A 12,979-nucleotide genomic window follows, 5' to 3' on the forward strand; every position below is an offset into this window, starting at 1 on the left:
TGGTTTTATTTTATTTTGTTTTCCCCAGATGACAGAGACATTGAACATGCCTGAGAACACAGGACAAAACTGGCCAATCCAAAAACTGTCCAGTTTGGACTGAGTCTGAAGCAGAGGTTTGTCATTAGCACTGGATTTCTGGTTTAAAGTCACATAAAAAATTAAGAGCAGCTGGAATAATTAGTAATCCTGACTGACATGTGAATGCTTCTTGTGCTGAAGAACAAGGAAATGGAGAAAGTGCCTGGGAAATCCTGGCACTTCCTCGCTCTCCCCATCAGGTGTCAGCTGTTCCCAGCTGGCAGATCCGAAGGAAACACTGACCTGTCAGTGTCCTGGTCCTGAGCCCTGTCCTGGCCCCGGCCTGTCCAGTCCCTGCTCTGCCCCAGGTGTGCAAAAACTGCGTTACCTGAGACCAAGGTCTGAGACTCTGCTTAAAATGGAGCTTTATGTTTTTCTAAGAGGCCCAGAGACACTCAGTTAGGTGGAGAGCTAATCCTGACTCTGGCTAGAGTGGAAGTAGTTGCTGTTGTACTTCCAACAGAAGTACAATAATATGTGATTATAATTATATAAAAACGCATTGATCCACAATCTGCAGCAATTTCAGCCCTGTCGAGCCCCCCTGCCCTGCAGTGGGGTTGGCAGCGTTCCCTCTCTGCCACTGAGCCTTGTGCCCACCATGCCGAGGGATCCCAACACATTCTACATTTCACCCACCACACGGGATATTCGGAGATTATTTGGAGATGCAGGATGAATGATCCCCGGCCCTGGGCTGCAGGCGCTCTCTAGAGGGCACTCGGCTCCCACCGAGCTGCCGAAGCGAGCGGCAAAGGCAGCGCTGGGGGCTCGGCTCATCCCCTGCCAGCAGAGCCAGCCGGGTGGAGCGGTGTCTGCGGGACGTGCTGGGGACATCCCAGCGCCCCAAAACGCGCTACCAGCCCTGGCAACCTGCTCCAGCTCCGCCGGTATTTGATGGTCACACTCGTAGTGAGGTTGATGTGACCCAGTCCCTGTGACTTCAGGGATGGTGCAGGTGTCCCCTGCACCAGCAATCCCAGGTGTTCTCCCGTGTGGGGGTGCGTGGGACGGGCCCCAGACTGAAACTCACCCACCGGTTTGCTAATACTTGTTTGTTTTCCAAACAGCACTTGAGTATTTTGCATTGTGTTGTTAGGTGGGAGCGCAGTGAAAAAAGCGCAATTGTAAACGGGCTGTAATGACCCTTTGCTAATGAGGGTCTTGCCGATGGAGCAGCAGCTGAGACCCTTAGAGAGACAGATGGGCCAGGGGCTGTTTAAATTTACAATGAAGCAGCTCCAAACCAAAGGGTTTGTGCTCTGAAAGTCTTTTATGGCTCTGAGTCACCTAATTATTGCTCCTATCACAACCACCATCGCTCTGTTGGGTGGTGGAGCTTTTGAAGGTGCTCTTTAATGTTTCATCACTTCTCGGCTCTGCAATAGTGAATGAGTAACAGATCAGGTAGAATGTAGGCAGGAATTATGCTTTTCCTAAAGGAGGGATGTTTGCTGGACTGGACCCTCCTGCCTGCCCTTCCCTGGACAGCAGCAGGTCACCTGTCCATGCAAAGTCCAGCTTTAACTGACCAGCGGGTGAATGTGCTGCATTAGGACCAGTGGACACAACAGGGACAGATTCCAGGGATATTCCCTGTGACCACACACCTTGGGGTGTGGGTGGACACCAAGATTACACCCTGTCTTGCAGAATAGTTCAGGAGAGGTGGGGACTTTCTCACTTCAAAACAGATATTTTAAAACCCTTCACTTAAAAAAAGCCTAAATAGTTTTTGGCATAAGGGAATCACAGAATCATTTAGGTTGGAAAATCCCTCTAAGACCCTTGAGTCCAACCCTTCACCCAGCACTGCCACGGCCAACACTCACAGATGATTTTCACAGAATATCACTGAGATCTAAAACAATACTGTGTGTTTTGGGTTGTGGGAAGGAACCCAAGCACACTGGTTAGATGCACCATGCCTGGAGAAGAATGAGGCACCATCTTTTGACAGAATCATTCCTAATCACGAAAATGCATTTATAGAAAATCACACTTTTCACTGGAAATTGTTGGAACTGACAGCATTTCCAACCTCAAATATTTCTGGATGGAACTGCTGCCAGGTACCTAAAGCTGTGTTAGTGAGGGGGACAGAAGATTCCAAACACATTGTGCCCTCGCTACAGAGTGAAAAATTTTGAATTGCTGGGTAGGAATTACTTTTTGCCTAGAACTCTCAGTTAATCCACTATTAAAACAATAAACATGACTGAGGTCTAGCACATTGCAACTGATCTAAATCAGATTTTTTCATTTTCAAACATCTAGCCTTTTATTGGATAAGAAAAAGATCCTCATCATTTAAATTTTAATGGAGAAGAGAACAGCTTCATGCTAAGTGCCAGGCAGCTGAAGCTCACTGGAATGAAGAGCAGAGTTCAAACAAGAATGATGTTCACTCTCCAACACAGTCACACTGCACTGCCTGGCTTTCTTTTCTACTATGGAGAAATCCTATGGGATTATCTGGTGTTAATAAAACTGCCTGATGATCATATAATGGGATTTATTTTATAACATATAATTATGAGAATGAGTCATATTCCCTAGGTAAATATTTCATAGTTTTCCTCTGTGTAGCAACATACAAGGATTGAGTTTTCCAACAAGACCTGACCAGAAGCAGGAAGGATGGAAAAGGATCCCAGTAAGCACCAAAAATGGGACAAGAGCCCAGTTGTGACCCCACAAATGTGCTCAGCAGCCTCGGAGGTTTCTCCCAAACACAACAGTGTGGGAAGGGTGTGGATGTGGAGCTGGGAAAGGTGGTCCTGGGGGCTGAGAGGAGCTGGTCTGTGCTCACCCACACCCCCAGCCTGAGCTATGCCCCAGCCCCTTTCTGCTGCCACACTCCCAAAGGAAAAGGGCTTCATTCTCCCACAGCCTCTGCTTCAGCCAACGCACATCTGGGCTGTGAGAGCACACGGGAACCCTGACACTGACATGCTGAGTGAATTCCTGCCCATCCCGGGAGAATTCCTGCCAGTGCTGGGTGAGCCCTTCAGGCTTAAATAGTCCGTCCTCCTCTTTGGGCAGGAGCTCATAACAGTTTCATCATAGGAAAAGGGAGAGGCCTCATTGCAAACAACTGTGAAGCCACCTGCCTCTTCCTCCTCCTCCTTCTCCTCCTCCACACCCCAAAAACTCCCCATCCCAGTTTGGCTCTGCCCAGTTTTTGGCTCTGCTGCAGTGAGCAGCACCAGCCCCAGATTCCATAACATTTCACTGTCCCGTTTCTCAGGTACTGCTGGGGATCCTTCCAGTTCCTGAAGTTTATTGCAATCACTTTTATGTGAAAGTTTCCCAGCCCTCCAGCGGCACTTCAGCAGCATCTCTGGATTTTGCTGGAAACATTATCTAAGATCACCCAGGAAGCTCAGTGTGTTGCAAGGGCCTGGACAACACTATGAGACAGAACTGCAGAGAAAATTACTGCCCATAAATCAGCTTCCACCTTTACAGCAGCTCTGAAATAAAACATTCCTTTCAGGAACCATTTGTTCCATAACTTCTATCTCTGATCCTGGCCAGGATTTCCAGACATGATGAATCTGTCAGGCTTCTCCAGTTTTAAGGAGTGAAGTTTCACTCTTGAAGTACATTGCCTGCAAAAGTTGTAGGGGGAAAATGGCATTAAATCTTCATGTATTAAAAATGAAGCTATGAAATTGCACACAAGCATCCTCACTGATATTCAAACCATCCAAAAATGTTCTTTTGTTAAGGGAAGACAGGAAGGTTGGTCTTCTTAAAAGGAATGACTGATACAGAAATGTAGTGAATATCTTTCCAGGGGAAAAAAAACCCAAACAATGACAAAACCCCCCCAAAAAAACCCAAACAAACCAAACAAACAAACAAACAAACAAAAAACCCTGCAAAATCTTTCTGCAAAATTACACAGAACAACATCAATTTGTTCCCATGTCTCTGTATCAGGGTGACAAAGCAACAGTTAAATGAGACATAACCCAGCTGCTTCTTGACACAAAGTAGCTGAAAGTATAGAAGAGAATTTCATTCACTTCTGAGAAAAGGATTTCTCACTGGAGAAAACTATCCCCCAGACTCTACTGAGTGTAGTGGTGAACCATTTAAATTCCTACAATGCAGGGGAGGCCCTGCTCCCTCGGATGTTTCAGAGATGATGTGGAGCAGCAGGTGGAACGTGAGGCATGTCTCCTGCGTGGGCCAGGGTGTGCTGGGAGGGGCCTCTACCAAAAGCTGTTTCTATAAACAGTTGCTGTAACAAACAAAACTTAATTAGCAACAATCATCACCACAAAGGCTGAGTGAGAAAACAATAATATCCCAAATCAATACAGGAAATTAGGTATCACACGAGTTCCACCTACAAGGTGCAGCAGGTAACAGTCTGGGATTTGCCAAGGATCATGTACCTGGGCAGGAGGGAAGGGGTGAGAGATACCCAGGGGAGAAATGTCACATTCTGAGGCTCAGGTTGCTGTGAGGGCTCTCAGGGCAGATGTGCAGCTGAACTATCCACTGCAATGGGCAAAGATACAATCTTAAAAGAAGAAAATGGAAGATAGCAAATATTTCCTACTTTTGGTCATTTCCTACTTTTGGTCATTTCCTACTTTTGCTGTGGCTGTGAATGGAAAATAAATCTGAAGGAAAAATGCTGTTTTGATGTAGTTTATGGACTTGATCCCCAAAGCAGGAACTTTTCCTTTCTCCTCCAAGTATTGTATTTGTGCTAGATAGGGAAAACATCCTGATAAAATTCTGAAACTCCTTCAGGAACATGACCAATCACACTCCCAGCCATGTCAGGAGAGACCAGCCCCAAGCCTCAAAGCTTTCCCAGATCTCTCAACCATCCTGTACCTGCATTTAGCCCAAGCACATGTAGGGTTTTTCCCTGCAACAACCTGCTACACTTCCTTTTGCCTGACACAGAGCAGTTCTGCAGTTGTTGTCATACCATTTTCCATAATTAATTTGTTATTTATAATACAATATAACACGATTATAGAGGCATGATTTAAATAATTGCTGATAATTGCTGTGATATTTGCCATTGTTCACTGAGTTTTTACGAGATATTACAAAGAAGTCAGAGTGGTTCTGTGTATCTACAACAGGCATCCTGCAGTAGGCTTTCCAAAGGCATAAAGCAATAAAGGATTACAAATAAGGAGCATACAGCATAGAATAATGATAAACCTATGAAAATATCAGTTAGCTATTAAAAAATCAGCCAGAATTCCTTGACAAATATCTGAGCATTAAAAGAGAGATAGGAACATCCATTGCTGTCCTGTACCATGGCAGAGTGTTGTTGTGTTGAGAGGGCAGTGACCAGGACGACGTGAGTGGGATGAGTTTGTTTCGGATGACTGTAGGCCAACCCACTAGATCTCAACAGGGATCTCCCTAATTTAGAGCCACCCAACAGAAATTACATGTTTTGTGTTAATAAACAAATGGTCACAAACACTGAGAGGAAGGGTTAAGCTTCCTGCCACCGCCAAGCATCTCCCTATGGCAAATTAGGGCTTGCAACCACACATGGAAAGCGGGTACTCCCTTCCATGGTGACACCCACTGTCTGAGGTATAAATGCAGAGGAGGTTGGCTGGGACTTGGAGCTATGATTCCAGAACAACTGCAAGACCAGCTTTGACTTTTCACCTGAGTTATTTGCCACTGCCACCATGAGCTGTGGCTCCAAGCAGCCCCTGAAGAGCTGCCTTCGGGGGAGCAGCAGTGGAGGAGGTGGAGGGGGCAGCTCACGTTCCTCGGCCTCATCAATGACAGTCACTTCCAGGACAAGTGGTGGTGGCAGCAGTTGTGGTGGAGGAAGCTCCCGGAGCAGCTATGGTGGGGGAGGTGGTAGTTACAACAGGTGCAGTAGCTATGGAGGAGGAATGAGCAGCATCAGCTGTGGAGGAAGGCTGGGTGGTGGATGTTTTGGAGGGGGAATGGGCCACAGCAGCATGGGAACGGGCTTCAGGTCAGGCGGGAGCGGGTTTGGGGGCGGTTATGGAGGAGCCTTTGGTGGAGGTGGTGCTGGTTTCTGTGGTGGCAGCTTTGGCAGTGGTGGCTTTTATGGAGGGGATATGGGAATTCTCTCCAACGATGAGAAGCTGACCATGCAGAGCCTTAATGAACGCCTGGCTTCCTACATGGAAACAGTCAGGAATTTGGAAAAGGAAAATGCTCAGCTTGAACAGTTAATCAGGGAGTGGTACCAGAAGCAAGGTCCTGTTGGCCCGAAGGACTACAGCCACTATTATGAAAAAATTGAAGAACTTCAAAAACAGGTAGGATGTTCTTTGTCAGAGAAGTTTAAGCACAGACAGACTGAGAAATTCACAGGGAATATTTTCCTAACATATTGTTTCTTTTCTAGATTGTGGCTGCAGCTGTAGACACCCACAAGGTGCTTTTGGACCTGGATAATACAAGGATGACTGCAGAAGACTTTAGAATAAAGTAAATATATATTGCTCTTTTACAGGCACTGAATTCCTTCCTCCTGCTTTCCTGAACTTAGTTTCATAGATTCATTCCATAAACAAATATCAATCCACAGGGACTTAGCTTCCACCTGCTTCCATGGCAACACAACTTAAGTAATTTGTGAAACTTCAAATTTTTGAGTATTTCTAGAGTGATCTTTGACAGGAATGATGCCTATGACTGCAGAGCCAGAGCTTACAAAAAGTTTTATTTTTAAGAAAATAAAAATTGGCGTTTTCTGTCATGGAAAGTCAGATTAATGAGACAGATGGAACCTGGACAAAGTTGCAGTAAGAAGAGACAATGAAAGAGACCACAGAACACATTTTAACGTTAAAGTTTGATATTTATATTAAACTTTATATTTATTTATTATAAAGAATAGTACCTTTATGTTATTAAGTAATATTATTAATTAAATGTTAAGTAATGGCTGATATTCCCAACTCTGATGGATGAGAGATGCTGCATGCTCCAAAGTACAGACACAAAAGCAGACACTGATACTGGAATAGGTGAATTTTCTGTAAATAATGTCAGTTAGGAGGAGGGCTCAGGTGCCAGGAGCAGGGCTGAGGTGCCAGGAGCACCTGGCTGACCTCTCTGCACTGTCCCTGGCACAGGTACGAGATGGAGACCGGCCTCCGGCAGAACGTGGAGGGCGACCTCAACAGCCTCCGGCCCCTGCTGGACAACCTGACCCTGACCAAGTCTGACCTGGAGATGCAGTTTGAGTCTCTGAAGGAGGAGATCATCGACCTCAAGAAGAACCACGAGGAGGTAAGAGCCAGCTCCTTGAAATGCACACTGGAGATGTGGGAAGCTGACATCCTGTGCTCGAAACACTGACCAAGAGGCTGCTCCAGGGTGCCCCTGAGCTCAGTTCCCTCAACAAGCAATGACTGGAAAGTCAAGGCTAAATAATTGCAACACAAACCCCCCACACATATACATATATACATACATATACACACACACACACAAATATATATATATATATATATATATGTTGTTGAAAGGCTCCATTTGTGTTCATTGTCCTTGGGCCTGGGTTTTCTCTGCAGGAAATGAAACAGCTGCAATCCCAGTCCAATGGGGATGTGAATGTGGAGATAAACAGTGCTCCAGGAGAGGATCTGCTGAAAAAACTGAATGAGATGAGGCAAGAATACGAAGCTATTATTCAGAAAAACCGTGCAGAGGTTGAAAAGTGGTATGAAAGCAAGGTAAGTGGTGACAACTCCTGGTAAGAACTTCCTGTAGAGGAATGACACAACATCCATTGGTTTTACAAAAGAACAGTAGAGTCTCTTTGTTAAAAATAAAGTAAAACACGAGTGGGCTTGAATTGCTGTGGCAGAGTAACACAAGTTTAACAGCCCCATCCTACCAGTGGCCCTTCTGCAAATTGTTGTGTTCCATATGGCCCCATGATAAACTGCCATGTTGGCACTGTAAGTAAAACTCAGAAACTCCAATTCTCTACATTAATTATTTTTCAGATGGAGGAAGTGAGTCAACAAGTCCATTCAAGTAGCCAGGAAATAGAATCAAGCAACCAACAGATCTCTGTGCTGAGACGTGAATTTCAGAGCCTGGAAATTGAGCTGCAGTCACAGATCAGTCAGGTAGGTAACAACTGCTCCTCATCTCCTGATATGCAAAGAACTCAGGAGCTGCTGGAATGCCAGGATGTCAGCTGTGACAGCCAGTGAGCATCCCTGGCACATACAGCACTATGTGGGACTTTTCTCATGTTGGGCATAAGAAGGGTCTAATCCTGCCACATTCCCACAAACACTGCATTTTGTTCTCCCTTTGCAGATCGACTCTCTGCATTCCAACCTGGAAGACACAGAACGTCGCTACAACATGCAGCTGCAGCAGATCCAGGGCATGATCGGGCCCTTGGAGGAGGAGCTGGCCAGCATCCGCTGTGAGATGGAGAGCCAGAACGAGGAGTACAAGATGCTCCTGGGCATCAAGACCCGCCTGGAGCAGGAGATCCAGCAGTACCGGGCACTGCTGCACGAGGGGGCACAGGATATTAGGTACAGACATCAATTAATTAGCTTTCTATTGATGCAATCAGGGAAAGAAGATGTCAGCAATATTTGTATTAGGAATTGGTGCAAAGGATTAATCATCAATGTATTTACTACAAGCACAATAATTCACATGGAATCTAAATCTTAGCTGGCAGCATGCAAAGCTGTACTTATACAAAAGTGTTTAGAATTGTAATTTGCCATTTCTTCCCCTAAGTACCATCAGGAAGTGCCATTAGTTGGGAAAATGAAAGGTAAGAAAGAAATAACACACCCCTTCCTCCTTACAGCACTTCACAGGGAGGAGCTGGTGGTGGATCTTCAGGAGGAGGAGGAGGTCACGGAGGAAGTAGTGGAAGTCATGGAGGAAGAGGAAGCTGTTGGTCCTCAGGTGGAGGAAGCAGCGGAGGAAAATCTGGAGGATCCTATGGAAGATCTTCCTCTTCTGAAAGTGGAGGAGGAGGGAGTGGAGGAAAAACAGGAGGTGGAATCTGTGGTAAAACTTCAGGTGGAGGAGGTGGCAGTGGTGGAGGAGGAGGGGGTAAATCCTGCCTCTCCCGCTCTTCATCTTCCCAGTCCCAGCCTGGCGACTCTTGTGAAAGCCCAGGTAAAAATGGAATTTAAAAATACATCCTGCAATTCACAATTCTCTCTGATTAGCAGGAAAGGATATAATAACTTCCTTCCTGGAAATGTTTTTGCTGTTTTTTTCCCAATCTTGTTTTAAGGCCACTCCGATGTTTGTTCTTAGACAGTGACAAATCTACATGAGCAGCACAAAGGATGGCACTAAGAGTTGTGTCAGAGGATGGGTGAAAAGAGAAAATAGAGGGGGAAAAGGGAAAATGGTGCCAAATCCAAAGTATGCAGGGAACTAGGAAAGTCAGAAGTTAGAAATGTGCCTGGCATTAAGCAGGGGTTGGTTAAAGCAGCGTAGAATAGTTAGAACACTCGAGACATTTAAAATGTATGAGGCATTGGCTGCAAAATACTGAAGCAGCGAAAGATGGAGAGTGACCAAAGGGTCTGATCCATATCTGATTTCCTGGATCTGGTTCCAGGAAGTGCTGAAAACATGAAGCTCTGCCTGGAAGGAAACAAAACATTGGAGAGAGGAGCAACCATGGAGGAAGTGTCTGAAGCCATAAAAAAGATAAGACAGGGTAAGGGTCCAGGTCCTGGCTGTACCTCAGAAAAAAGCCTGAACATGGTGAAAATGAGCAGGAACATGTCATTTTTAGAAAGATTCAATTCCACTTTTGATTTTTTAATAAAAAGATGGAAAATAGTCCTGCTCTGACATTTCTATTTACTCCTTATAATGACCAGGTTCAGTCAGGCTCTGTCCCAAACACAGTTTCTGTTGCAGACTGACAGTCAGTCATGACATGAGAGCTGGCTCTCACCCAAAGGGCCTGAAGCCATCAGTGCAAACAGTAGGAACACTGCACAGACACTCCTCATGTTGAAAACAAGACAGTGAATTCAGGAGGATTTTGTGTCATGAGGAAAATTATTTGGTAAAATTTGGTGTAGATGAGCTCTAGTTTTTAAAAAATTCCTACATAGGCTTTGCAAACTCCTCTGCAAAAATTTATTCCTCTGATGAAACATCTCCTCTGCCCTGCAACACTCCAACATATATTAATGATTGATAGGCATGATTAAAGCATATTATGTGCCATCTCTCTTTAACTTATAAAAACCTACTGTAAATATCTGTACACACACAAATGCAGATTCTAAGTTCACCTGTATTTGGTTGTACTGCCGCAGCCACTCTAAATTTAAAGTGATTTACACTCCCATGGCTGAGAGTAGAAGCAGATACATGTAGTTAATTGATAAATCTGCACACACACTGTACAAACTCAGGTCTGACACTGTCTGGACCCTTCCAGAAGGTTGGGAACAACCCTGGTGCACTGAGAACTGCACAGGTGATACTTAGGAAGTAACATAAGGTTAAAAATGCTGAACTGTTTGAAGAAATTCTTGCTTTCCTCCGTCTTTCAACAGGGAGTTTTAGAAGGGTTGAAGAGTGATCAGGAAGACCAGCATCTTCCACTACATGACCTCCCAGTGAGGCCTTTGGACCAAGCAAGACTCTACTGAGCATGGCTGAACATCCCCTGCCACGAGCAGGAGCAAACACCTGTCCAATTTATTCAACACTGCTCACTCCAGGGGCTCGCCAGAGCTCTCTGGATGTCCTGTCTGCTTCTTCCATCTGTGTTTCTGTTCCAAATCACTGTTACCCGAGTTAATCTCTACTGTGATTGGTGTTCATGTGGAATAAATGATAATAAATCTTTGCTTCTCTCTGATGCAACCAGAAAGCTGTGTCTGGTCCAACTTCCTTTAGCAGATATTTTTGTTTGTATCAGTTGCAAATATCAAACCCTACCTGTGGAATACACAATGACATGTCAGATTACCCACAAGACCCAAAGTTTTCATATTCACCACTTAAGACTCACTGGGCAAAACTTTGCAGTCTGTACTGCCAAGAACAATGCTCTAGTGCTCCCTGCAATGGGAAAACTCAGTCAAAACCCTTCTGCTATTGACTTCCATCAGGGACAAGAGAGTGGGTTTAAGGAACTGACTATTCCCTATAAAACCTCTTTAAAATATAAGATCTGTTGGGATTTTAACTGGAAAATAACCCAGAGGATTTCTCACGCAACACCTGCTCACAGATACATCCACATTTACATTTCTCCTGTGCACTTCTCCCCTCACCTGCTTAAGCCCAAACACAACGATCACTCCATGAGTCTTTTTCTCTGTTTTACAACCACAAGGTTTGTTTTTTCCCTCTGAGGAAGGCATCACCCATGGGAGAATGTTGGGAAACACAGACTGAGTGGGAGACCGTGGGAACGAGAATCCTAAACCCTGAGTTCCAGGCAGATCTGTGCCAGTGATTCACAGTGTTGCCTTATGCCAGGCTCTCAGCCATGAATTAGTATTGGAAAACAAAAAAAAAAAAATCTTTTTTTTTCCTGACCAGTGTCTCTCTGGGAGCTGGAGGAACCAGCTCACCTGCATGAGGGACTCCTGTACACACAAGGACATGCTGATGCACCTGGTCTGACACCACAGGGATCAATGGTGGGGATCATTTGCCAGAATACCCCCAATTCCCATCTGTTGCAAAATCACCTTCTTCATTTTTAACCCCTTGCAGCATCACATCACACTTGTCTCTGTTTTGCTACCTTCCCCTAAACCTACTATCTCCAATTGCTCTGCTCATGAGCTCCAATTGCTCACCACCTCTGGCAGGTGGTGACAGCTATTTCTCAGACCTGTCTGTTGAGGCTACTCAACTAGCATCCCAAAATAAGGAATACTCCCAATCCAGGAGCTCTGCTTCTCATTCCTCCTCTAGGAGCCTGCCAAGTTAACCACAAAAATATTCCTGCTCAGTGCCTGCTTCCTGAGTGTCCCGGAGTGAATTACAAGACATCACCTGGCCTCTGGCCTCACAGGAGGCTGTTGGGGTGGTTGGATATGATTTTTCAGAGGAGCAGATAAATCTGGATAGATAGATCTAGATAAATCAGATACATCTGAGCAGGATCTCAGCCTGTCCATGCTGGAGTTCATTGCTCTCTGCCACTGGGGTACCACTGACACCTCTTGTTCCTTTCCTTCTTTCCAAAAATATAACTTACTTTTAGTATTTTACTGCCAATTATCTAATTCTCAGGCATCTCTGAAGAAAGTCTCCTGAATTGATCCCTGAGGGAGCTGGAATTTGGAACGTGGGAAGGGCAGCGAGGCAGTTCAGGGGCTGAGAAGCCACGTACGAGGGTGCAGCATGTTACAGTACCCAGTGCAGTTCTGCTGCTGATTTAAATGTTTATTTTGATATGTTATAATAAGTAAAAATTTCTGAGCCATAAGGATACATAATATACTACTACTACTACCACTTTTGCTACTCAGCATTGATTGTATGGTCTTTTCCTTAAATAAAATCTGTGGCTTTCTTAACAAGATGTTTTTATAATGTTTATACATTTAATGAGTTTGCATCTACAATGTAAGATGTACACCAGCTTCGTAATATGGTTTATTGCATACTATGTTATGTGACAAAATAAATACAAACCACCAATAAACTCACAAAACCCCTACTTAATCATGGCATTAGCACTCCTTATAGACAAAAAACAGACTAAAACAAGATGGTCTCTTACCAGACCCCAGAAGAAAAAGCCAGTTTTAAGGATTCTTTCCTTTTTACATTTTGTATTACAAAATGCGCACCTGGATTATCACTGGCACTTGCTTATTGAGAAAACAGGCTTACATGGAGGAACAGAGCTGGAAATCTCAAA

General features: G+C 44.8%; 1 protein-coding gene across 1 annotated transcript; it reads left to right on the forward strand.

Moving 5' to 3' along the window:
- Positions 1–5,771: 5,771 nt before the first annotated feature.
- On the forward strand, positions 5,772–10,001 carry LOC310918839 (keratin, type I cytoskeletal 19-like; the record flags this gene model as incomplete). The annotated part of the gene is made up of 9 exons (XM_083877805.1): positions 5,772–6,380; positions 6,470–6,552; positions 7,203–7,359; positions 7,644–7,805; positions 8,082–8,207; positions 8,404–8,630; positions 8,918–9,234; positions 9,689–9,790; positions 9,997–10,001. 9 exons carry the CDS (start codon positions 5,772–5,774, stop codon positions 9,999–10,001), a joined length of 1,788 nt encoding a protein of 595 aa, XP_083733931.1.
- Between the last annotated feature and the right edge of the window lie 2,978 nt (positions 10,002–12,979).

The sequence above is a fragment of the Zosterops lateralis genome (genome assembly GCF_965231275.1).
Source record: "Zosterops lateralis genome assembly, chromosome: 24".
NCBI lineage: Eukaryota > Metazoa > Chordata > Aves > Passeriformes > Zosteropidae > Zosterops > Zosterops lateralis.